The 24,170-nt window shown below is 44.4% G+C and overlaps 2 protein-coding genes and 1 pseudogene across 2 annotated transcripts; 1 reads left to right on the top strand and 2 right to left on the bottom strand.

The window, feature by feature from the left end:
- Positions 1 to 7,688: 7,688 nt before the first annotated feature.
- On the bottom strand, positions 7,689 to 11,968 carry LOC122319535 (annotated as a pseudogene).
- A 4,519-nt stretch (positions 11,969 to 16,487) lies between these two features.
- Positions 16,488 to 16,847, top strand: LOC122319534. The gene has a single exon (XM_043206918.1). It carries the CDS (start codon positions 16,488 to 16,490, stop codon positions 16,845 to 16,847), a length of 360 nt encoding a protein of 119 aa, XP_043062853.1.
- A 5,745-nt stretch (positions 16,848 to 22,592) lies between these two features.
- Positions 22,593 to 23,188, bottom strand: LOC122319533. The gene is made up of 2 exons (XM_043206917.1): positions 23,042 to 23,188; positions 22,593 to 22,973 (listed from the first exon to the last, which is right to left on the bottom strand). The coding sequence occupies exons 1-2, from the start codon at positions 23,186 to 23,188 to the stop codon at positions 22,593 to 22,595; spliced, it is 528 nt and encodes a 175-aa protein (XP_043062852.1).
- Between the last annotated feature and the right edge of the window lie 982 nt (positions 23,189 to 24,170).

Here is a 24,170-nt window from a genome sequence, read left to right as displayed (position 1 = left end):
TCTGTGGCTCCCTCTTGGGGCAAGAGACCATTTTCGGCTGGGTACTAACTGTGCCAGTGTCAGCCTCAGCACAAAGCAGAATTTCCTCATTTTCGACGCAGATCTCCCACGCGTACGATAATTCACTGGATAAACTAATCACAACACTTTGGGAGGTGGAGAATATTCCAATAAAGTTGGTAAAGGAATCCGATTCCATGTGCGAGAAGAATTTCCTTCAAACGACCACGAGAAACGAGTGCGGCAAATATGTCTTTACTCTGCCTTTTCGCGACCCAGAATATATCAGTTCCGGGCTAGGGCATTCCAGGTCTTTCGCGTTGGCTCAGTTTTTAAGAAATGAGCAGCGTCTAAAAAGAGATGAGGCCTTAAAAGCGAGATACGATTCGGTGATCCAGGAATATCTCGACTTAAAGCATATGCGACAAGTTCTTCCTACCCATGATGGCAAGGCCTATTATATGCCACATCACGCCGTCTTAAAACCGGAGAGCGTAACTACTAAACTCCGTGTAGTATTCAATACCTCCAGCCTTTCATCGAATTTTACTAATTTAAATAATATCCTTCATTATGGCCCTGTCTTACATTCCGAGTTGACCATTTAAATTCTGCAGTGGCGCTATTTCCGATACGTGTTAAGCGCCGATATCGAAAAAATCTATCGGCAGATCTGGGTAGATTCGAAGCACACTCCATTCCAACGAATACTTTTCCGAAAAAATAGAAGGGAAATCAGAGATTTCGAATTAAAAACGGTAAACTTTGGAGTAAATTGCGCGCCTTTCCTGGCCATCCGAGTACCGCAGCAGCTAGCAGCTGACGTAGAACTCAGCCTTCCAAAAGCTAGCAATATCATTCGAAATTTCATGTATGTGGATGATGTTCTAGCCGGAGCGAACTCCACGGAAGAAGCTCAGCTCATGGTGCAAGAGCTCCAAGACGCTCTGAATTCCGCCTGATTTCCATTGAGGAAATGGACCTCCAACCAGAAGGAAGTTTTAGCGGCCAATTAGAGCGACCATTTCTTAAATACTGATTTTCTCGAGATCGATGCAAAAATCACTGCCAAAACCCTCGGTATTCGCTGGAAGGGAACTTCCGACGAATTCTTCTTCGTTTCGCCAGAGTTGTCCATTGAAACGTCCTTCACAAAACGCCAATTCCTGTCCTAAATTGCCAAATTGTTCGACCCTGCAGGCTGGTTAGCGCCGTTTATCGTTCGAACTCAAATTTTCATGCAGGAGATTTGACTACAGTTGCTTGGGTGGGAAGAAGACATTCCAAATGAGTTTTTTCAGCGGTGGCAAAATTTTCGCCAAAGTTATTCGGTTTAAGAGCAGATACGCATTCCACGCTGGCTCTCGTTTCATCCTGATTTCAAGGTCGAGCATCATGGCTTTTGCGATGTTTCGCAAAAGGCTTATGGGGCGGCAATATATGTCCGCGTAGAAGTGGGCAGCACCATTATGGTGCAACTCCTAACCGCGAAGACCCGGTTAGCACCAGTCAAAACGGTTTCGCTCCCAAGACTGGAGCTGTGCTGAGCGTTATTGCCGTCCGAAATGGCTGCAGCCATCATTCCACAGATGCCTACGATCAATTCCGAACTTAACTGCTGGACGGACTCCACAATAGTGCTTGCATGGTTAAGCAAGCCAGGGTGCCAGTGGACCACATTTGTAGCCAATAGGGTGACGAAGATCGCCCATGCCCCAAAAACAGAAAATTGGTCTCATGTTCAATCTGAGCATAATCCAGCAGACCTGGCAAGTAGAGGAGTTTCCCTCCAAGATCTAGCCGATAGCCAGTTATGGCACGCAACCAATGGCCAACTCAGGTCGACAACGGTCCGGTGACCGATCTGGAGAAGTGTGCTCTGAAAGTCTATCTCTCAAAAGCTTCTTCTGAAGAGTTGTTGGATCGTTTTTACAAGCTTGAGAAAGCCCTACGGGTCCTCGCTTATGTTCATCGCTTCATACAGCGGTGCAGGAAGCAGACATCTCCATCTGATGTGCACCTGCTGGCCACTGATATCGCCGCCGCCGAGCGGTTCCTAATTTCGAGCACTTAGCGCAGAAAATTCCCCGTGGAATATCACTGCCTAAGTGAAAAGCGTCCAGTGCTAAGTTCTAGTTCCATCCTAAGCATGAACCCTTTTCTAGATCCGCAAGGACTGATCAGGGCGTGCGGCCGTGTGGCGGCTTCCGAAAGCCTTCAATACAATGAACGGCATCCAGTGATTCTTCCGTTTAACTGCCTGCTTTCTCGCCTCCTTGCGAATTTCACACATCGCAAACCTCTCCATGTTGGTAACCAGTTAATGGTGCGCCTCATCCGTTCGAAATACTGGATTCCGAGAATTAAGAACCTGATTAAAGCAGTAGTAAATTCGTGCAAGGTTTGTATATTCCACAAAAATCGGTTGCAAAGCCAACTGATGGGTGTCCTGCCCAGAGAAAGAGCATCGTTCTCCCGACCATTCACATATACTGGCATGGATAACGCCGGTCCATTCGATATAAAGAACTATACGGGAAGAGCATGTCTTATCACAAAGGGGTATGTGTTAGTTTTTGTTTGTTTCTCCACCAAGGCCATCCATTTAGAGCCTACATCTGACTTAACGACCGAAAAGTTTCTTGCCGCTTTCGCTCGTTTTGTATCCAGAAGAGGGTGTCCACGTCAAGTCCAGTCAGACAATTGCAAAACCGTTGTTGGCGCTGCCACCCTGCTTTCCAGCGATTTCCTTCAAGCCGTAAAAGAGTCGGAGACGGATGCCTATAGTCATCAAGAGATGCAATGGCAATTTATTCCTCCGGGGGCACCCCATACGAAAGGCCTTTGGGAAGCAGGCGTAAAAAGATTTAAGACGCTATTTTACAAATGCACTGCCACACGAAAATACACGTTCGAAGTGCTCTCCACGCTCTTGGCAAAAATAGAAGCGTGCCTTAACTCCAGGCCGCTCTCTCCTAAGTCTGAGAATCCGACAGATTTGCTGGTCCTGACGCCAGGTCATTTCCTTGTCGGGGGACCCCTTATGTCCATGGTGGAACCCAAAGTAAAGGCAAAAACTAAATCCATTCTAAATCGGTGGCAGCATTTCCGTGTGCGATAGAAAGAAGAGTACCTCAAAGAACTCCATAAGCGCACTAAATGGCAGGCCCCGACCAAAAATCTTCGCATCGATGACATGGTCGTCATCAAAGACGAAATCTTACCCTCTAATGAGTGGAGGCTCGGCAGAATTGAGTCTGTCTTTCCAGGAGCAGCAGGTTAGCTCTTCGTCGCGGTCGCGAGAGCGCTCTCGTCTCCAACCGGTGCCAACCCGGCAAGCAGCTTCGGCCTCGTCCCAGCGTTCCCGCCGGCAAAATCCGCCAACTCAGCGTAGGAGTTCACGTCCACAACGCCCGCAATCGACCACGCCAGGCCCATGCTGCAACGCCACAGCGTGAACATATTTCCAACAGCGCTGGTCAAGTTGGAGACTGGGACGAAGACCTTCGAGACCGCAGCACTCATTGATCCGTGCACCCCAATGAGCTGTATCGACGCTTTGTTGGCGTCAGCCTTTTCGCCTGCTACCGTCTCCATGGTCCTGGGAGCAGACGTTTACCAAAAGGTCATACAATCCGGATTCCTGACCTTCGACGAGGGAATGCCGGTCGCCCAGAAAACAGTTTTTGGGTGCACCGTGTCCGGTGCCTGCAGCATGCCGTAGGATGGATATGTTGGAACCCCAGTGATTGCTGTGATCTCTCGCTCTTCACCACAGAATCTCCAATTTACTCTTCCCGTGGCAGCTCAAATTGGAATCTTCGCTGCGCTCGTGAGAGCTTATATAAGTAGAATAAGTATTAGTGTCTAATTGGTATTCGCCGAATAAACATTACGCCCGGTCGCGCCCGCGTCTGTCCGTCTGTCTGTCCGTCCGTATGAACGCTGAGATCTCAGGAACTACTAAAGCTAGAAGGTTGAGATTAAGCACACAGACTCCAGACATAGACGCAGCGCAAGTTTGTCGATTGGTGTCGCCACGCCCACTCTAACGCCCACAAACCGACTAAAACTGCCACGCCTACACTTTTGAAAAATGTTTTAATATGTTTTCATTTTTGTATTGGTCTTGTAAATTTCTATCGATTTGTTTTGATATTTTTTCATTTTTGTATTAGTCTTGTAAATTTTTATCTATTTGCCAAAACTTTCTGCCAAGACCACTCTAACGCCCACAAACCGCCAAAAACTGTCAGTGTTAAAGACTCTCCTTCGCACTTACACTAGCTGAGTAACGGGTATCAGATAGTCGGGGAACTCGACTATATTGTTCTCTCTTGTTTTTAAATTGAATCGCAGGCCACGGGAGATGCCATTTGTCACTTGTCAATTGACCGACGGCAATCATAGAATTAGGTGCTCAGGCGTTCGGATTAAATTATGTTAAATTTATTTGATTTAAGTGGATTTACCGCTGGTCATATTTTAATTTGAAGTTTATAACCCGCCATAAGCCCAAATTTTGTTCAGTGGATTTTGTTCGATCGCATTGGCACAGAATTGGCGTGAGTTCCGATCCGCTGTATATTGGAGCGTGTTCGCGACTAAAAAAAAAAACGACAGCAGAACGTCAGATCGCAGACAAGGTATCAAGGCATCTGATAAGTTTATTTTTATCATTCTGTAAGAATGAATTCCTTGGAGGAAAAGGTATTGCCATTTTCTACGCCAAAGTGTGTACTTACGACAAAAGTTTGGCATCTGCTCCACAAGTCCGAAAAAAATACAGACACGATTTTCATAAGTCGTGTATAGAAGATCATGAAAAAACTCACAGCAATTGTCTAATTTGTAAAGCAATATGCTTCGAGAAGGTACCTCCATTTACCAGAGGTCTGAAAAGAAGGCAAGTCCCCCAAGCAGCACGGGAGGCCCAGGCAATTACCATGCAAGGCATTGGCAAGATTGTTGAGCAACAGGTCAAGGTTATAGGAAACGATTTGTTGACTCAACTGTCGGAAATGATGGCCCAGCTCATTGAGACAAGTGTCGGGCACTTCCGACACCGAATGTGTCGGAATGTCCCCGGACACAACTGCAACCATTTAAGCCCTTAAGATTGAGCTCAGCCCTAGGCTCCGATCTGGGCCAGAGGCCGGACAAGGTTGGACATATAATTTATGGGTGGATTAAGCATAGACAATTTTATTTACAGATATCATAATATCTGGCCAATTTATCCAGGTGTATGTTATTATGATATATCTGGCCAAATTATCCAGGTGTCTGACAGGCAAAATTGCCAGCTGTCGTAGGTAAATTTACATCCTTTGTGGTGTCAGGATTAGAAAAAACAAGTCTGCTTTCTCACACCATAATGGTGGGTGACGCGAAACCAGTGAAGCAAAGACATTTTCCCGTATCGCCAGCGATTTAGAAATTGCTTGGTCGTGATCGAGAAGTCTGGTAGACCTTTGTTATCGTCAGTTGTCTTGGTGGAGAAGCCAGGAAAGGTTCGTCTTTGTCTCGACAGTCTAAGGGTAAATGCGGTCCACACATATCCATTTCCCCAAATTAATGGGATTCGTAGAAGGCTCCCGGGTCGACTTATATTTCCAGTCTAGATCTCAAGAACACCTATTGGCAAATGCCTTTATATCCAAAGTCCCGCGATAAAACAGTTTTCTCCATACTGGAAAAGGCATTATATCAGTAAGGTAAAGTAATGCCTTTTGGATAAGGTAATAATGGTAATAAAGGTAATTGATAAGGTAATACCTGCCGAGCTGAGAAATTAAGTTTTTGTGTACCTCGATGACTTGCTTATCATGTCATATAGCTTTGATAGCCACTTAAAAGTTCTAGGTGCAGGTGCAAGCTATGTTACGGCTGCAGGACGGACCTTAAGAAAAGTAATTTTGGCATGAAAAGTGTCAAATACCTGGGCCATATTGTGGGAGAAGGTGTTGTGCGAACTGATAAAATTTCGGCTATGACCAACTATCCATTGCCAAAGTCTCTGAAGGCACTCAGAAAATTTTTGGGCATTGTCGGGTGCTACAGGAAATTTATCATTTGGGGTAGTATCAGCGCCTTTGAAAGATCTGTTGAAAAAAATTCGTGATGACTATTGAGGGTGAGCACGCGTTTCTAAAGCTTATGGAGATGCTGTGCTCCGCCCCAGTTTTTTGCAATCCTGATTTCACCAAGTCACTTTATATTCACTGCTAAGGTAGCAATACGGGGGTTAGCGGCGTTTTGGCGTTTTCAGAAAGAGGCGAGGAATGGCAAATTGCTTTTGTTTCAAAGAAACTATTCAGTCATATTTTATATTCACTGCGAAGCTAGCAATACGGGGGTAAGCGGCGTTTTGGCGTTTTCAGAGAAAGGCGAGGAATGGCCAATTGCTTTTGTTTCAAAGAAACTATTCAGTTACAGAACCAAAGTGTTTGGCAGCCATTATTTGTATTAAACGGTTTCAAGCATATGTCGAGGGCCACGAAGTTACGGTGATCACCTTCTGATCACCCTCTTAAGTGGCTGATATCGCAGACTGACCTTAATTCTCGTCTTTCGAGGTGGGCATTAAAATCAAAATTGGACACCGGCGTGGTAAGCTCAATGTTGTCCCTGATGCTTTGTCGCGAGTCAACGAAGAGGAGTTGGCTGCAGTAGACGCGCGTCATGGCCTACTTGTAGATCTGGAATCTTTCCAGCCTAAAAATCCTGAGTACATTGCCCTAATCGAGAATGTTGGGGTGATGGGGGTGGCTGTCCTTGAATTTTCCCAATATGCTGAAATAGAAACACTCGGAAAAAAAACGAACACTAGACTTTTCGTAATTGCGCGGGCGCGACCGGGCGTATGTTTATTCGACGAAAATCAGTTTTACACTAAAGCTTATTCTAATTTGCTAGGCTCTCCCGAGCGCAGCGGAGACTCCAATTTGAGCTGCCACGGGGAGAGGAGAGTTGGAGACTCTGTGGTGAAGAGCAAGAGAGAGGGAGTGGAGAGCGGAGAGCGGGTGACGGTCCAAACCCCGTAACTTGGTCATTCCGCCCCCTTGCAATCACTGGGGTTGCAACATATCCATCCTACGGCAGTTTTTTTAACGACCGGCATTTCCTCGTCGAACGTCTGCTCCCAGGACCATGGAGACTGTAGCAGGCCGATAGAACTGGTCATTAGCCAGCACGATGTCCTGGAACTTGGACATCACTGTGTCGCTCAATGCCCGGACAGGTGTGCGGATCTGCACACTAGGCTCGATCTTATGTACGACCTCTAGTTTCGTTTTCGCGTCGACCCTGGAGCGAATCGTCGTCGTACAGACCTTCTCGTCGCCAACATTGGTCATCGGTAACAAAAAGGCTGACGCCAACGAAGCGTCGATGCAGCTCATGGGTGTGCACGGATCGATGAGTGCTGCGGTCTCGAAGGTCTTCGTCCCGGTCTCCAACTTGACCAGCGCTGTCAGGATGTTCACGCTGTGGCGTTGCAGCAGCAGCGAGAGCGATGGGCCTGGCGTGGTCGATTCCGGGAGTTGTAGCGGGGTACTCCCACGCTGAGTCGGCGGATTTTGCAGGCGGGAACGCTGGGACGAGGCCGAAGCTGATTGCCGGGTTGACACCGGTTGGAGACGAGAGCGCGCTCGTGACCGCGACGACGAGCTAGCCTGCTCGGGCATATGGAGCAGCGTGTGGTGGGATCGGTCGCACTTCTTGCAACGATCACCGCTTCGGCAGTCTCCCGTGGAATGCTCGTGAGCGAGGCAATTGGCGCAGTATTTGTTAATGAGGACTGTCGCAAACGCTTTTCTGCGCTGAGCTTTAGTGCAGTACGGATATTTATTACACGGACTTTGCCGTCGGCTCCTGGGAAAACAGACTCAATTCTGCCGAGCCGCCACTCATCATGTCATCGATGCGGAGATTTTTGGACGGGGCCTGCCATTTAGTGCGCTTGTGGAGTTCTATGAGGTACTCTTCTTTCCATCGCACACGGAACTGCTGATGGAGAGCTTTCAAATGCTGCCACCGATTAAGAATGGATTTCGTTTCTCCCTTTACTTCGGGTTCCACCGTGGACATAAGGGGTCCCCCAACAAGGAAATGACCTGGCGTCAGAGCCAGCAAATCTGTCGGATCCTCAGACTTAGGAGAGAGCGGCCTGGAGTTAAGGCACGCTTCTATTTTTACCAAGAGCGTGGAGAGCTCTTCAAACGTGTATTTTCGTGTGGCAGTGCATTTGTAAAATAGCGTCTTAAAACTTTTTACGCCTGCTTCCCAAAGGCCTCCCGTATGGGGTGCCCCCGGAGGAATAAATTGCCATTGCATCTCTTGATGACTATAGGCATCCGTCACCGACTCTTTTACGGCTTGAAGGAAATCGCGGGAAAGCAGGGTGGCAGCGCCAACAAAGGTTTTGACATTGTCTGACTGGACTTGACGTGGACACCCTCTTCTGGATACAAAACGAGCGAAAGCGGCCAGAAACTTTTTGGTCGTTAAGTCAGATGTAGGCTCTAAATGGATGGCCTTGGTGGAGAAACAAACAAAAACTAACACATACCCCTTTGTAATAAGACATGCTCTTCCCGTTTAGTTCTTTATATCGAACGGACCGGAGTAATTCATGCCAGTATACGTGAACGGTCGGGAGAACGATGCTCTTTCTCTGGGCAGGACACCCATCAGTTGGCTTTGCAACCGCTTTTTGTGGATCACACATACTGTATACGAATTTACTACTGCTTTCATCAGGTTCTTAATTCTCGGAATCCAGTATTTCGACCGGATGAGGCTCACCATTAACTGTTTACCACCATGGAGAGTTATACGATGAGTGAAATTCCCAAGGAGGCGAGAAAGCAGGCAGTTATACGGAAGAATCACTGGATGCCGTTCATTGTATTGAAGGCTTTCGGAAGCCGCCACACGGCCGCACGCCCTGATCAGTCCTTGCGGATCTAGAAACGGGTTCATGCTTAGGTTGGCACTTGAACTTGGCACTGCACGCTTTTCACTTAGGCAGTGAAATTCCACAGGGAATTCTCTGCGCTGAGTGTTCGAAATTAGGAACCGCTCGGCGGCGGCGATTTCAGTGGCCAGCAAATGCACATCAGATGGGGATGTCTGCTTTCTGCACCGCTGAATGAAGCGATGAACATAAGCAAGGACCCGTAAAGCTTTCTCAAGCTTGGAGAAACGTGCCAAGAACTCTTCAGAAGGATCTTTTGCGAGATGGACTTTTAGAGCACGCTTCTCTAGGTCGGTCACCGGACCGTTGTCGACCTGAGTTGGCCATTGGTTGCGTGGATTTTGCAACCAAGTCGGTCCGTGCTACCATAACTGGCTATCGGCTAGATCTTGGAGGGAAACTCCTCTACTTGCCAGGTCAGCTGGATTATGCTCAGACTGAACATGAGACCAATTTTCTGATTTTGTGGCCTGGGCGATCTTTGTCACCCTATTGGCTACAAATGTGGTCCACTGGCACGCTGGGTTGCTTAACCATGCAAGCACTATCGTGGAGTCCGTCCAACAGTAAATTTCGGAATTAATCGTAGGCATCTGCGGAATTATGGCTGCAGCCATTTCGGAAAGCAATAACGCTCCGCACAGCTCCAGTCTTGGGAGCGAAACCGTTTTTACTGGTGCTACCCGGGTTTTCGCGGTTAGGAGTTGCACCATAATGGTGCTGCCCACTTCTACGCGGACATATATTGCCGCCCCATAAGCCTTTTGCGATGCATCGCAAAAGCCATGAAGCTCGACCTTGAAATCTGGATGAAACGATAGCCAGCGTGGAATGCGTATCTGCTCTAAAACCGAATAACTGTGGAGAAAATTAGGCCATCGCTGAAAAAGCTCATTTGGAATGTTTTCGTCCCACCCAAGCTCCTGCAGCCAAATCTCTTGCATGAAAATTAGCTCAAACGATAAACGGCGCTAACCAGCCTGCAGGGTCGAACAATTTGGCAATTTGGGACAGGACTTGGCGTTTTGTAAAGGACGTTTCAATAGCCAACTCTGGCGGGACGAAGAAGAATTCGTCGTTTTGGCAGTGCTTTCTTCATCGATCTCGAGAAAATCAGTATTTAATAGATGGTTGCTCTGAACGGCGGCTTCCTTTTGGTTGGAGGTCCATTTCCTCAATGGAAATCCGGCGGAATTCAGAGCGTCTCGGAGCTCTTGCACCATGAGCTGAGCTTCTTCCATGGAGTCCGCTACGGATAGAACGTCATCCACATACATGAAATTTCGAATGATATTGCTAGCTTTTGGATGGCTGAGTACTACGTCAGCTTCTAGCTGCTGCAGTACTCGGATGTCCAGGAAAGGCGCGCAATTGACTCCAAAGGTTACTGTTTTCAATTCGAAATCTCTGATTTCCCCTCTATTGTTACGGAAAAGTATTCGCTGGAATGGAGTGTGTTTCGGATCTACCCAGATCTGCCGATACATTTTTTCGATATCGGCGCTGAACACGTATCGGAAATAGCGCCACTGCAGAATTTGAATGGTTAACTCGGAATGTAAGACAGGGCCATAATGAAGGATATTATTTAAATTAGTAACATTCGATGAAAGGCTGGAGGTATTGAATACTACACGGAGTTTAGTAGTTACGCTCTCCGGTTTTAAGACGGCGTGATGTGGCATATAATAGGCCTTGCCATCATGGGTAGGAAGAACTTGTCGCATATGCTTTAAGTCGAGATATTCCTGGATCACCGAATCGTATCTCGCTTTTAAGGCCTCATCTCTTTTTAGACGCTGCTCATTCCTTAAAAACTGAGCCAACGCGAAAGACCTAGAATGCCCTAGCCCGGAACCGATATGTTCTGAATCGCGAAAAGGCAGAGTAACGACATATTTGCCGCACTCGTTTCTCGTGGTCGTTTGAAGGAAATTCTTCTCGCACATGGAATCGGATTCTTTTACCAACTTTGTTGGTATATTCTCCACCTCCCAAAATTTTGTGAGTAGTTTGTCCAGTGAATTATCGTACGCGTGGGAGATTCTGCTTTGTGCTGAGGCTGACACTGGCACAGTTAGTACCCAGCCGAAAATGGTCTCTTGCCCCAAGAGGGAGCCACAGATGTTAATTTTTGCTCCACTCAGAAGCACCGAAGGCAGAATGTCGGCTCAACAAGCTGATGTCCCTTTGCAAAGCAGTTTAAGCATAACTGCTTCCGTTTTATGTAGGCTGACCGGTCGTCAACCGACATTTGGAGAAAACGCGGACATACACGGACAGGATGGTTTTCCTTGTTGCACAAGTCGCAACTTTTAGTTTTTGGAGCCACTTTCGTCTCGTAGAAGGCCCACTTGAATTCATTGCTTTGGAGTGCGACTGACTTGGTACGGGCGGTCTCACATCATCGATGGCCTCTAGTGTTCGATGGCGTTCTGTGAGGAAGGTGTTCAGCTCTACCCATAAGGAGAGAGTTATCTTCGGGAGCTTGGATGAACACAGATATACCAGTATATGCAGTCCCAGTTCTTAATGTTGATGCCTGACATTTCTAAGGCAGTCAAGCAACCTTGAACAGTACTTGGCAGTACCTTCAAGGCCGCCCCAGGTTCCTTTGGTATCGACTGCACATTAAAAAGGATTTTTAATTGACTGTTTACCAACAATCGTTTATTTTCGAAACGCTCTGTTATGTTCTCTCACGCAGAGCGGAAACCCTCGTTGGTGAGAGGCGAAATCGAAACGATGGCAAGCGCGTCGTGTATTTAGCCCTGAGAATAGGAATGTTGCCTGTGCCGCTTCGCCTGCTGACACAAGGCACTCTGAGCAGATGTTGAATTCCTTATCAACCTTATCCAATAGGATTCGGACGCTAAGCATCGTGACGGTTGGAGCAGCAGATTCTGGAGTGTTGATCTGAGCCTCAAATTCGCTAAAGCGGTCAGAAACCGAAATAAATTTGGCTAGCGCTAGATCGGAAGCAGCCATATTTTTAGCTATGCGCTGTACTGTGGCTTTGGATGGAGTAGCACAGTCGTCGCAAATCTGCGCAGGCGTTTTCACCGAAATGCTTGAACTCTTCGGCCCTTGTGGTGAAAAAATAGACCTGAGTTTGTCAGCGGACAATTTTTTTTTATCGTCCCCGATGGGCATAATCGAAGAAATGCGAAATGGAAAGGAAGCGGTTTTGGAGCACGGTCGCACTTTTTCAAATGTGGACAGAGTCCTTAGACTGCACTTAATAAATTTAAGCTTGCCGCCGTGAACGGTAGAAAGCAGCGGAAAAAGACCGTATAGGATGTAACGGGTGTGAAAGTGGTGTATAATTTACGAAGTGGAAACGCCGTAGTTTAGACTAATTGGACAGCTGACTTGGAGTGACCAGCGAATTGTATAAATGACCGGTGATTTATGGTAATCAGGTCCACCTGATTTACGGTTAGAGCACTTGGAATGTGGAACACGGTCGAAAAAGTGTTTATTAGAACGTAGAAAATTTTATTTTTTCTTTACATCTGGGAACGGAGAAATTTGGAATGGTGGAATTGTATTCTATTCTCCGCGTTGTAAGTACTTCTAAAAACAAACACATATTTTTATCCAAGCAATACAGGAAAAAATAGTTGTCGGGTGAACGACCTATATTTGGCGGTCGTCTATTTAGTTTTTTTTTTAAAATTTTGGTTTACAAAAAAAATTTTTGTTTATTGGATGAAAGAATTATTGTGGGTCTTATAGTTTTTATGAAAATTTAAAAATAATTAAATAAATATTGAAAAATTTATTTGTTAAAAAAGAAAAAACCGCTTATAATTTATTGCTTGGAAATTGATTTGAAAATGTATGGAAAAAATTGATGGAAAACAAAACGCCTTCTCCGCGTCGACACTTGGAAAACATTTTATTTGTGGCTTGGACTTGCCGACGGGAACCAATTTACACTTTGGTATATGTTTATAAGGAATGCAGATAATATGCGCAATGTATGTCGGTAATATATGTAGATAATATACATATGTGGGTGTAATATATGTAATGTATGTTGATGTAATATATGTTGATGTAATATATGGAACTGGCGTGTAAATGTTTAATTAATATTTTCTTTGGAATGGCCAGAGGGTATGTGTTGTTTGTTTTGTTATTGTATTTTTCGATAGCAAATTGTATTAAATGGACTGCGGAGTTAAAGCAAAAATGTGTTGCGAAAAGAATTTGGCTTGCGTTGGACACAGTGAAACGAGGACAGAATGGTTGCCACTTTTGGCAGAGCTTTGGACTTAGAAATTTTCACTGAACTTGGCACAAATTATTTTACTTTTTCACATTTGGAATTTTGCACTTTTTTTTAACTTTTTATTCTTTTTGCAATTTGAAATTTCGGGATGAATATTTTTATTCTTTGAATTCTTGAAATTTCAGGATGAATATTTAAATATATTCGGAAATTTGGACTTTTACTTTCACGAATGTGGTCGAAAGAGAACGGTGGGTAATATGGCGGCGCCCGTAAAAATGAATAAGTACTTTTCTTTAATTGCCTCTTGTCGGAGAAATGCGTTAGATTTGCCAATAAATCTTACAGCAAATTGAACGAAATTGGATTTTCGAACCTTTTGCTGCAGACCGGCGATTAAAAGGAATGAAAATTTCGTACTTATCTTGTCATTTGTTCGCTGATGGACAAAATTGAAAATCCAAGTTTTCCGGCTCGACCAAAATGTTGGGGTGATAGGGGTTGCTGTCCTGGAATTTTCCTAATATGCTGAAATAGAACAACTCTAAAAAAAGCGAACACTAGACTTTTCGTAATTGCGCGGGTGTGACCGGGCGTATGTTTATTCGTTGAAAATCAGTTTTACACTAAAGCTTATTCTAATTAGCTAGGCTCTCCCGAGCGCAGCGGAGACTCCAATTTGAGCTGTCACGGGGAGAGTAGAGTTGGAGACTCTGTGGTGAATAGCGAGAGAGAGAGAGGGAGCGGAGAGCGGGTGAGAGTCCAAACCCCGTAACTTGGACAGAGAATATTATAGCTAATGCTACTAGTTTGTCCTATTTAAAGATCGCTGATGCTATAGTGTTTCGGAGAGTAAGAGGTTATACTAGATTTGTTGAAAAGTATAAACATGCTAAAGGAAGTGTTTTCCACCATAGAAAGTACATATATTCTTGATCAGCATCAACAGCGGAATCGATCTGGCCATGTCCGTCAGTATAAACGCCGAGACAACCGGAACTATAAAAGCTAGAAACTTGAGACTAAGCCTAAAGTTTCTAGAGACATAGACGCAGCCCATATGGCCAAGCCCACCGTAACGCCCACATACCGCCCAAACTGCCTAACCCACACGTTTAGAAAATATTTGGATATTTGTACTCTTGCCCAACCGCCTCACCCCCTCTCCACGCTATTCCGTTCGTCAACACTAAGCGCAAAACAAGCAGCTTCCCTTCCTCGCTATTTTTTGAAAATACTACGGTAACATCGGATCAGGCAATAGCCGATCTATTTGACAAGTTTTTTTAAGCCACATATTCTACGTAACCTCCTTCCGAACGGCCTTACTGTTACGTGGTATCAAAGTTGAATTTAATATTCTGTTCCACTCTAAACGAAAGCTCACTGCTTTATGATCTTCAGCGAGTTAAGCCTGTTTATTCGCCAGGTCTCGACGGAATTCCTGGCTGTGTGCTTAGATTATGTGCGGAAGCCTTGTGCAAACCTCGTCTGAAATTATTCAATATATCTCTGGACTCTTCACAGTTCCCCCATATATGCAAGGAGTCCTTTGTGATTCCTCTCCATAAAAAAGGTAGCAAATCGGATGCAAGCAATTAAAGAGGAATCTCAAAATTGTCTGCTATTCCTAAGATGTTTGAAAACGTTATCACTCCTCATTTGCAACACCTTTGTAGGTCTATTATATCATCATGTCAGCATGGGTTCATGAAACGCAGATCAACAAATACTAACCTTCTGAAGCTAACCTCCATCGTAGTTCAGGGCTTTAAAAATAATTTTCAAACAGATGTCATCTATATAGATTTTAGTAAAGCATTCCACTCTGTTAATCATTCACTTTTATTAAAAAAACCTTAATTTATTAGGTTTCCCTGTTGATCTCCTAAATTGCATTCTAAGTTATGTGAATGGCAGGGCGCAACGGGCCCTCATTAAAAATTCTCTTTCTTGTATTCTCCGAGTCACATCCGGTGTCCCACAATGAAGCCACCTAGGTCCGCTCCTTTTTACCTTATTTATTAACGACCTTCCCTTAATAATATAGCATTCGCGTGTACTCATGTACGCTGATGATATAATAGATAGCTTTCAAGCCTGGTGCCGTGATAACGTATTAAACTTAAATGGCACTAAATGTAAAGTTATGATCTTTTGTCGTGCCAATTTAATGCACGCCACTTACACTCTAAGTGGGGTGTGCTTAGGTGGTCAAACGAATTTGATGATCCTTACATGGCCAAAACCTTATTTACATCTCTAGTCCGTCCGATCCTCGAGTATGGATCACCTGTTTGGAGTCCACAATATGAAGTTTACTCGGTCCGAATTGAATCGGTTCAATAGAACTTCTTACTTTTTGCCTTACGGTGCCTTAATTGGGATGCAAACCTTAGATTACCTCCTTATTAAAGTAGACTAATGTTAATTAACTTACCCTCCTTAGCTAACCGTAGAACGATGCTTTATTTTTAACCTTATTCATGGTGAAGTTGATAGTCCCGACTTGGTTAGTCGGCTAATCTTCACTATTCCAAGCAGATTTACTAGAGATTACGTACCGTTAATTTTAAATCAATGTAAATCTAATTATGAGTTGCATGATTCCTACAGAGTATTATGTTCTGACTATAATAGATTCTATCCTATTATATCTAATTCTGACTCTCTGCCGTTCTTAAAGCGATCTATACTAACGTATTTAAAAAATTCTTTGATTTTACTAGTGAATATATATATTTCCTCGTTCTTTACTGTCTTCTATATCGCGTCTATCCTCCCGCGATTCGAGCCGTACGATACACGGCAGCGCCCCTCGGTCGATTGGGCGGGATGTGTGGACTCGAGCGAAAAACAAAATAAAAAAAATATGGAGTAAAAACGGGGTCCCCCACATAGTTACCAAGTGCACCCTGTGTTCTGCGAACAGCAACAATACCCAGCAGAGTCTGACGCGCGTTGCGAGACTTTTCGGTTTTGTACGACTAGCAACATCACCGTAGACGCCACTCCCCGATGACGTTAGGTGGTAGCCCCACCACTAGGAAAAGCCGCATCTGGCCAATTACTAGATCTGTCGAAAAACTTAATCGATTACCGAAATAAATACGAGAAGATTAAACATAAACGGCTTCCCAAATTCGATGACGACCATAGTCATATCAAAACGGACACGAATTGGACAATGGAACGAGAGAACCATCTAGATCAGCACACTTCGAGACGGAGAAATAGAGACTCCATATTGCAATAGCTGGAATCAGTGAGATGAGGTGGTCTGGCAGTAGAGCTGGACATATAAACATCATACAATACTTTGCCCTGACGGAAGACGCCAAAGATGACACCAAGGACGACTTCTACACTGCCCTCCCAGCAACGCTCAACAAGACACGGCAAGGTGACATTAACATCCTTATGGGTGACTTTAATGCGAAAGTAGGTCCCAACAACACCGGACTAAGATCTGTCATGGGCCTACATGGAACTGGGACTCGCAATGACAACCGAGAGAGATTAGTGGAACTCTTCCAGCTATTCCAACTGGTTATCGGCCGCACAATAATCCCACACAAAGATGTCCACAAATACTCCTGGACATCTCCTAGTGGTAACACGGGCAACTAGATCGACCACATTTGCATTAGCAGGAAATGGAGACACTCACTACTGAACCTACGGAACAAAAGGGGAGCATCTATAGACAGTGATCAATCGTTGGTTGAATCGCAACTACTCAAGGAACACTGCCTCCAGAAAAAAATCGAGCCAACAATCCGAGACGAACAGGCATGGTTCAGACCACACAGGAGTTTCGTAGATCAGGCAAACACAATACGCATAATTACCGAGCAAGATGTTACCTCCTGTTCATCGACTTCAAGAACGCGTTTGACTCAGTTGAAAAGGGTAGCAATATGGCGATCACTTGTAAGAAAAGGAGTACCTGCTTACCTCATCGCTATCAAAAAATCGATGTATGACGATTCCAACTTGGCGGTACTGCACAACGGGAAAACAAGTGAACCTTTCCAGACGAACACCGGAGATCGGCAAGAATGCCCGCTATTACCTCTACTCTTCAACATCGTGGTCGACGAGTTAATGAGCGAAGTATGATCGTCCAAGCGCGAAATTATGTGGAGCCTTACCAGACTTGGACTATGCAGACGACATCTGCCTTATCTTTCACAGACTCGGCTACATACAGAGGAAATGTGATAACCTCGTCAGGATAGCCAGCAGCGTCGGACTCGAGATAAACGTAGCAAAAACAAAAGCTATGCGATTCAACCACTCCAGCCAAGGAAACATCATCATACATGGGAGCCCAATCGAGTTCGTCAACAGCTTCCCATACCTTGGATGATGATGTCTCGAGTCGTCTTGGCAAAGCCCGCTCAGCATTTGGGAGACTATACTGCATATGGAAAAACAGACAAATAAGCCGACGAACAAAGCTCTGGACCTAAAATGCCTGAGAATCATATGTGCGATTTTCTGGACAAACAGTATAGCCAACACAGAGCCGTGGCGCGTTTCAAGCGAGCCCCCGATACACACCCAAATAAGGAAGAAGAATGGATGTGGTTAGGGCACGCTCTCAGCAGAAACCCTGGTAGCATAGTAGAAAGCAGTAGGGTAGGAAGGCCAAGAGCAACATGAAGAAGAACCGGTCAACAAGAACTTGCCCAAATAAACATAACATGAGAAATGCTAAACAGACAGCACAAAACAGAGTTAGATGAAAGGCTCTCGTAGAAGCTCTAAGTTCCCGAGAGGAATAAAAAAAACTCGTAGAGTAAATGGGTATACTGGATTTGTTGAAAAGTATGTAACAGGCAGAAGGAAGCGTTTCCGATCATATAAAGTATATATATTCTTGATCAGGATCAATAGCCGAATCGATTTGGCCATGTCCGTCTGCCTGTCTGTCCGTCCGTCTGTCTGTCCGTCCGTATGAACGCAAAGATTTCAGAAACTACAAAAGCTAGAAAGTCGAGATTAAGCATATAGACTTCAGGGACATGGACGCAGCGCAGATTTGTCGATTCATGTTGCCACGCCCACAAACAGCGACGCACACACTTTTGAAAAATGTTGTAATATTTTTTCAGTTTTGTATTGGTCTTGTAAATTTTTATCGATTTGCCAAAAAACTTGTTGCCACTCCCACTCTAACACCCACAAACCGCCCAAAGGTGCCACGCCCACACTTTAGAAAAATGTTTTGATATTTTTCATTTTTGTATTAGTCTTGTAAATGTCTATCAATTTGTCAAAAAACTTTTTGCCACGCCCACTCTAACGGCCACAAACCTTTACTTTAACTAGCTGAGTAACGGGTATCTGATAGTCGGGGATATCTTCTAAAGCATTGTTTTAATTTTAGATAATAATTAAGCGTTCTAAGTTGTATTTTTCAACGTTGGGTCACATGACAGAGTTAAAAATTAGGTGGATGTTGCGGGTGGGTCATGATGTATATACAATAATGAGTGGTGCTTCATGCGACAATATATGCAGTAAGTCGATATGCCGTGCTGCAAACTATATCCCCTGCGCAAACAGTTAAGGCAAAGGTGGAACTTATATATTTCCATAGATTCGGACTGAAATTTAAAAATCGTGAGTTCTTTGTAATGATAATAAAGAATGATCCCTCGCCTTACAAAATAAACATAACGGTTTATTTGAGTTAGTAGCAGAAGCAATAAATGTATTTTGGTTATATTTGTTCAAGTTTTTCCCACCTGCTGGCCTGGTGTTAAAGTTACCAAGCCTTGATTCAAGTTTTCCATCATCCTGCACCTAGGCAGACAGCTCATTGATTGATAAATCCTCGTCCCATTTTCCCTCGTCCTCTGATCTAGTTTTTTAGCGACGATGTGAATCAGAAGTACATCCTAAATTGGTGGCAGATTTCAAATTGACTGCAGCTGACCATTTATGCAATCACTGAGTTTCCCAAGACAGTTTGATGATTCCTTCTCGACACTGTTTAAACCAAATATTGCCTACACGTGAAAGTTTCCTGAAAGTTTAAAACTTTATTAGCAAATCGATTAATCAGTAAATTCATAATCTTTTTATTATTCGCATTCAAGGGTTCCAACGAGTGTATGGGTCCCAGTTAAATGGCATCGTAGATTTTGATTCCAGATTTGGCAACCATGGCTTCCTAGATCGAAAAGAAAAATCCGCAATATTAGTAATGTAAATAGCTAGGGATAGGGAATTGATCCATTCCACTTGCGCTAGTAAAACCGCTTTATTAAACTGATTAACCGAATCAGCGTTTAAATAAAAGTCCATCGAATTTATTTGCTCCAAAATAGGCTGGACTTTGGACTTTAAAATATTCGTTGAGCTTAAATGAGTTATCTCGCCAGCCAAAGTACGTTCCCCAGCACACCAAGAACCGTCTGTTCACTCTAACAACGTCCGGGTTGGGCAATTACCGGCTCTCTGGGACAAAGTAAAAAAAATAGTACTGGACGTTCACTTATCTGCTGTTTTTTTGTATTAAACAACCGCTGGCGTTTAACAAGCTCCAAACCGGTACCTTTTCTTAGTGGGTGCCGCGTACTTCTAATACACTGTACTATTTTAGGTGTCAACTATGATTATTGGTCGATGTTATGAGACCTTTTCTACGCATTCTATATCCACCTCAACTGTAATATCAGCGGTGAGGCAAGGTCCTGTAACGGATTGCTACTCGGCTTGAGTGGTGGTGGGAGGTACGCGCAATCCAGCGGCTCCTTGTCGGCTATGTGGGGTGGTGGTTTTGTCCCTATATCTCAGCCTGATCCTCCTCTAAATATTCAAATAAATTCGCATGCAGCGACAAGAATTTGATAAGGGCTGAAAGAGTTTAACATAACACAGAAAATCGAACGACAACTACCTTTCCTGCATTGCACACTATACTAGATTACTAACACATGTTCACGAGGGAGTTATCCTAGCCATAGGCAAACAAAAGGTTTTCTACCACAATTAAAAATTTATTCTTAGCATACCAAATGAATTTCCTTACAACTAACAACTTGAAGAAAAATGAACACGGGCCAACGACTAATATCTACGCCCGAAACCAATGTATACAATATGCAGAAATCGCATGCGATATAAAAGTATGCCTTGAACAACTACAAAGATTCTTGTGTAAACATAACATAAAAGTAAACTTCACAAATTAGATCTCATCTAAACTATGCGGCTGCGAACGAGACGAAAGCATATAATAGCGAATTGTGAACGCATCGACAAAATATAAATATTTAAAGTAAACTGCTGCCGTGGTGGCACGATCAAAAAACTGCAGAAAAAGTTAAAGAGAGACAAAGCAAAAACAACTCAGATTCTATCCCAATGTTCCGCGCTTAACCTTGAACTTGAAATTTCATTTCTCCTCTTCCCTTCGTTCAGAGGCTCTAAAACTTTACCCTACTTTTAATCGCGCATACAGTGTGACAAGGCGTAAAATATCGTGGGCTTAATCTCTTTGCATTCTTTCTTCAATGCTCGCCACTAAAATTCTAGAGATTTGTACACTCACCAGAAATCCGAGTTTCCACCGACCAAAGCGCTTCCGTTGGTTTCCGCAACTGTTGAAAACATTAATAATCCTTTTCCCTAATATATTTTTGGTCTTTGACCCACTGTGCCTTATTGCAGGCTGAGCAAACCAAAAAAAAAAAACAAAAAAAAATGATGAAAGAGATAGAGCGCATACGGGGGACGAAAATTAGCCGATCCTTCTTTGTTACCCTTTTCACAATTTTCTTTACACTGCCATTTTTCTTTTCGTCTCCGCTTATTCTTAATCACTTTTTCTTCTCCTCACCGGAATACCACTTACATAACTTATTGAACTAGAAGACGAAGAATTTTCCGTTTCCTAGTTTTCCCGATTACCCCGATGCGTATGCACCCGCGTGACAAAATTTACAATTCCGCTTTTCCGTTTTGCGTCCGCCAAACAATAATTCGAAACGAGAACTGGGGACTTTGACTTGAGTTCTCTCTATCTTTCCTTTTCGTTCCCTTGTTTAGGTACTCATTAGGAACAAGTAGAAATTGCAGACCATTGAGGTTCTGACGTCACGATGCAATTTTTTAAAAGAGAAACTTAAAGAGAATAAATTCCGGCCGAATTGGAAAAATGGGTATCACCAATTTCCTAATTGGGATCTAACTATTTGGGGCCGTTTTTCGGACTTTCTTAACATAAGCGTTGCGAAAGCTCAGGGATTAATTAAGTAATTAGCTGTTTTCTCATAAGATTTCCGCTGCTGCTCGCTGTGAGAATTCGGGAGGCCAACGATCCGCTCTTCCAGGGTATTAATTCGATCGTTATTCCGCTCGATGTTCGGCCGAATTTTTGGTCGATCTTAGATCTCGTACTAAGCGCCAAATCTGGATAAAACAATAGACCTCTTGCACCACCGGCCAAATCGCACTTATTTTTATCCCTCGCTTACCCTGCAATTGGACTTAGCGCTGCTTTTGGCTGGATTCCCTTCTTAGTGCTTCGCCATTTTCTTTTCACTGCCACTTGGTAACGCCTCCAATTTCTTTCGGCGCCTAACTCTTCTCGTGAACAGTCCAATCAGAAAAGAAAGCTGGCGCTGAGTTGAAGTTACTGGGAAGTTACTTGAGTTGAAGTTACTATCCATTTTGTCACGAAAAATATTGCAAATAAAGACAGTTCCAAGCATTGTTCGATGGGTCTTTTATTTATTTATTACCAACCTTAGCTGTGCACCTCTTTCGTTATCTATGCAGAGAATATGCGTTAGCATCCAAGGTGCCCTTAAGTCGCTTATTACATTCGCTTTCGTAACCCATGCATGCGCTCATCCATAAAAAATTTCGCTCTAACAAACAAAATAAAGTCTATTCGTTTAAAATCCCTTTATATAAATCAACTTTTCTTTAGGAAAAAAAAAGTAGCTAATAAAAAAGCTTTATAGTTCAATAATTTTGTTTTATGATTTGTGCCCTTACTTCTGTGGCAACTCTTCGCTTCAAAAAACTTATAGATTAGTAGAGTAAAAAGGTATACTAGATTCGTAGAAAAATAAGTAACAGGCAGGTGGAAGCGTTTCCGACCATATGTTAGGTTAGGAAGGCCCCTTACGGGGCCGCGCATAGTCCAATATGGCCCGTAGCTGTCCGAATGTTTCCTTATGGACATTTCCAGCATTTGGCGTTGTCGGTAATGCCCAGTTTGTCAGCGTGTGCCGCAGCTAGGCAGTGACCTGTAAGAATTTCCACCGACAGTCTGCAGTCTTTCCTTGGAAGATGCAGCACATAGTGACTGAGTTTTGAGCTGCGCTCTTTGCAGATGATTTTTGAAATTTTTCAGGTGGTGGAAGTTCTCCTCCATCTGCTTTTGGCTTGTGTGTCGGTCCGTCTTTCCAGTTCGCTTTGGAGCGTTCTAAGGAAGACAGGAACTTTTTCTGATCCTTTATTCGCCAGTCCGACGCCTTCCTTTGCAAGCTCGTCGGCCGTCTCATTACCATCGATGCCCTGGTGGCTGGGAACCCAGTAGATCCGCTTTGACGTGGTTGTGGTAAGGATATCTAGTGCCTCCCTGCTTGCCAGTACACTTTTGGAACTGACCGCTGACGATTGCATGGATCTTATCGCCGCTTGACTGTCTACGAACAAGTTGACCGCTTCATGTTGGCGGTCAATGCTCTGAGCAAGCTCTTCCGCTTTCCCTTTGGCGAATACTTCCGCCTGGAATCCCTTGGTAGCTTATACGACAGCCTCATTTCAGGGTCTGTACAGTATATGTCCGCTCCCACTCGTCCTTCTATCTCGGAGCCGTGCGTGTATATATTGAGGTGTTGAACATGGTCCTGACCTGTTTTCCATTCGTCTGGTCCCATGAATGTTGTTGTTCTTACATCTGGGCACGTTCTGGTGACCATGTAGTCAGATATACTGCTCATGTCTCGATCAATGTTACAATGCCCGAATCCTTGTAGAGACATATTCCCTGATGCAACTAAGCGATGTGCAGCCTTTCCTGCAATCAGTTGCGCGTGGATGTCTAGGGGATCAACTCGAATTATAGTTTCGAGTGCTTTTGTGGGGGTTGACCTCAGCGCTCCTGTTATGCAGAGCAGTGGCTGCCGCTGAGTTCTCTCCATGAGCTTGTTGTAAGTCGTCTTTCCATGTCCTGCAACCACACTAAGACTCCATACATCAGAGTTGGACGCACCACCGAGATGTAAACCCAGTGCATTAGAGCGGGTGAGAGGCCCCATGTGCTGCTAAGCATCTTCTAGGAGGCATATAGCGCTATGCTGGCCTTTTTCACTCTCTTTAATACATGGGGCTGACATGTCAGCTTGAACTGTGTCTTCGGGGTTAGCTTGGTTGAGTTAATCTTCGGGGGGACCCATAGCGGTACCTTGTATCTCTTGGTGAAGAGAATGAGGTCCGTCTTGTCCGCGTTAATAGTGAGTCCTACCTTCCTCGCACACTCACATATCTCCCAGACCTTTGATTCAATAATCGAGCTGTGTGTCGATGGACAGACTCCCGTGATAATTATGCTTATGTCGTCAGCATAAGCTGTTAACTTTGGGGCCTTCCTCTCGAATCTCTGGATCAGGTCTTCTACCACCAGATTCCAAGATTCCAGATGAGAGGCGACAGGACTCTGCCTTGCGGCGAGCCCCTGTGTGCTCCCCAATCGGATTGTACCCGTCTACAGATTAGAAGATTTCTTATCCACAAACTGATAGCGGGGGTCGTGTTGGCCGCTTCTAGGCGGTCCATTATAGCATCTGTGGTCACGTTGTTGAATGCTCCGGATATATCCACAGACACTCCGAGAGCATATTCTTGGTTATGCAGGGCTTTCTCAATGGTGGCTACTAATGAGTGTAGTGCCGTCTCCACTGACTTTCCTCTTTCTGAAAGCGT

Source organism: Drosophila yakuba, chromosome 2R, assembly GCF_016746365.2.
Source record: "Drosophila yakuba strain Tai18E2 chromosome 2R, Prin_Dyak_Tai18E2_2.1, whole genome shotgun sequence".
NCBI lineage: Eukaryota > Metazoa > Arthropoda > Insecta > Diptera > Drosophilidae > Drosophila > Drosophila yakuba.
This window is presented reverse-complemented; position numbering and strand designations above follow the sequence as displayed.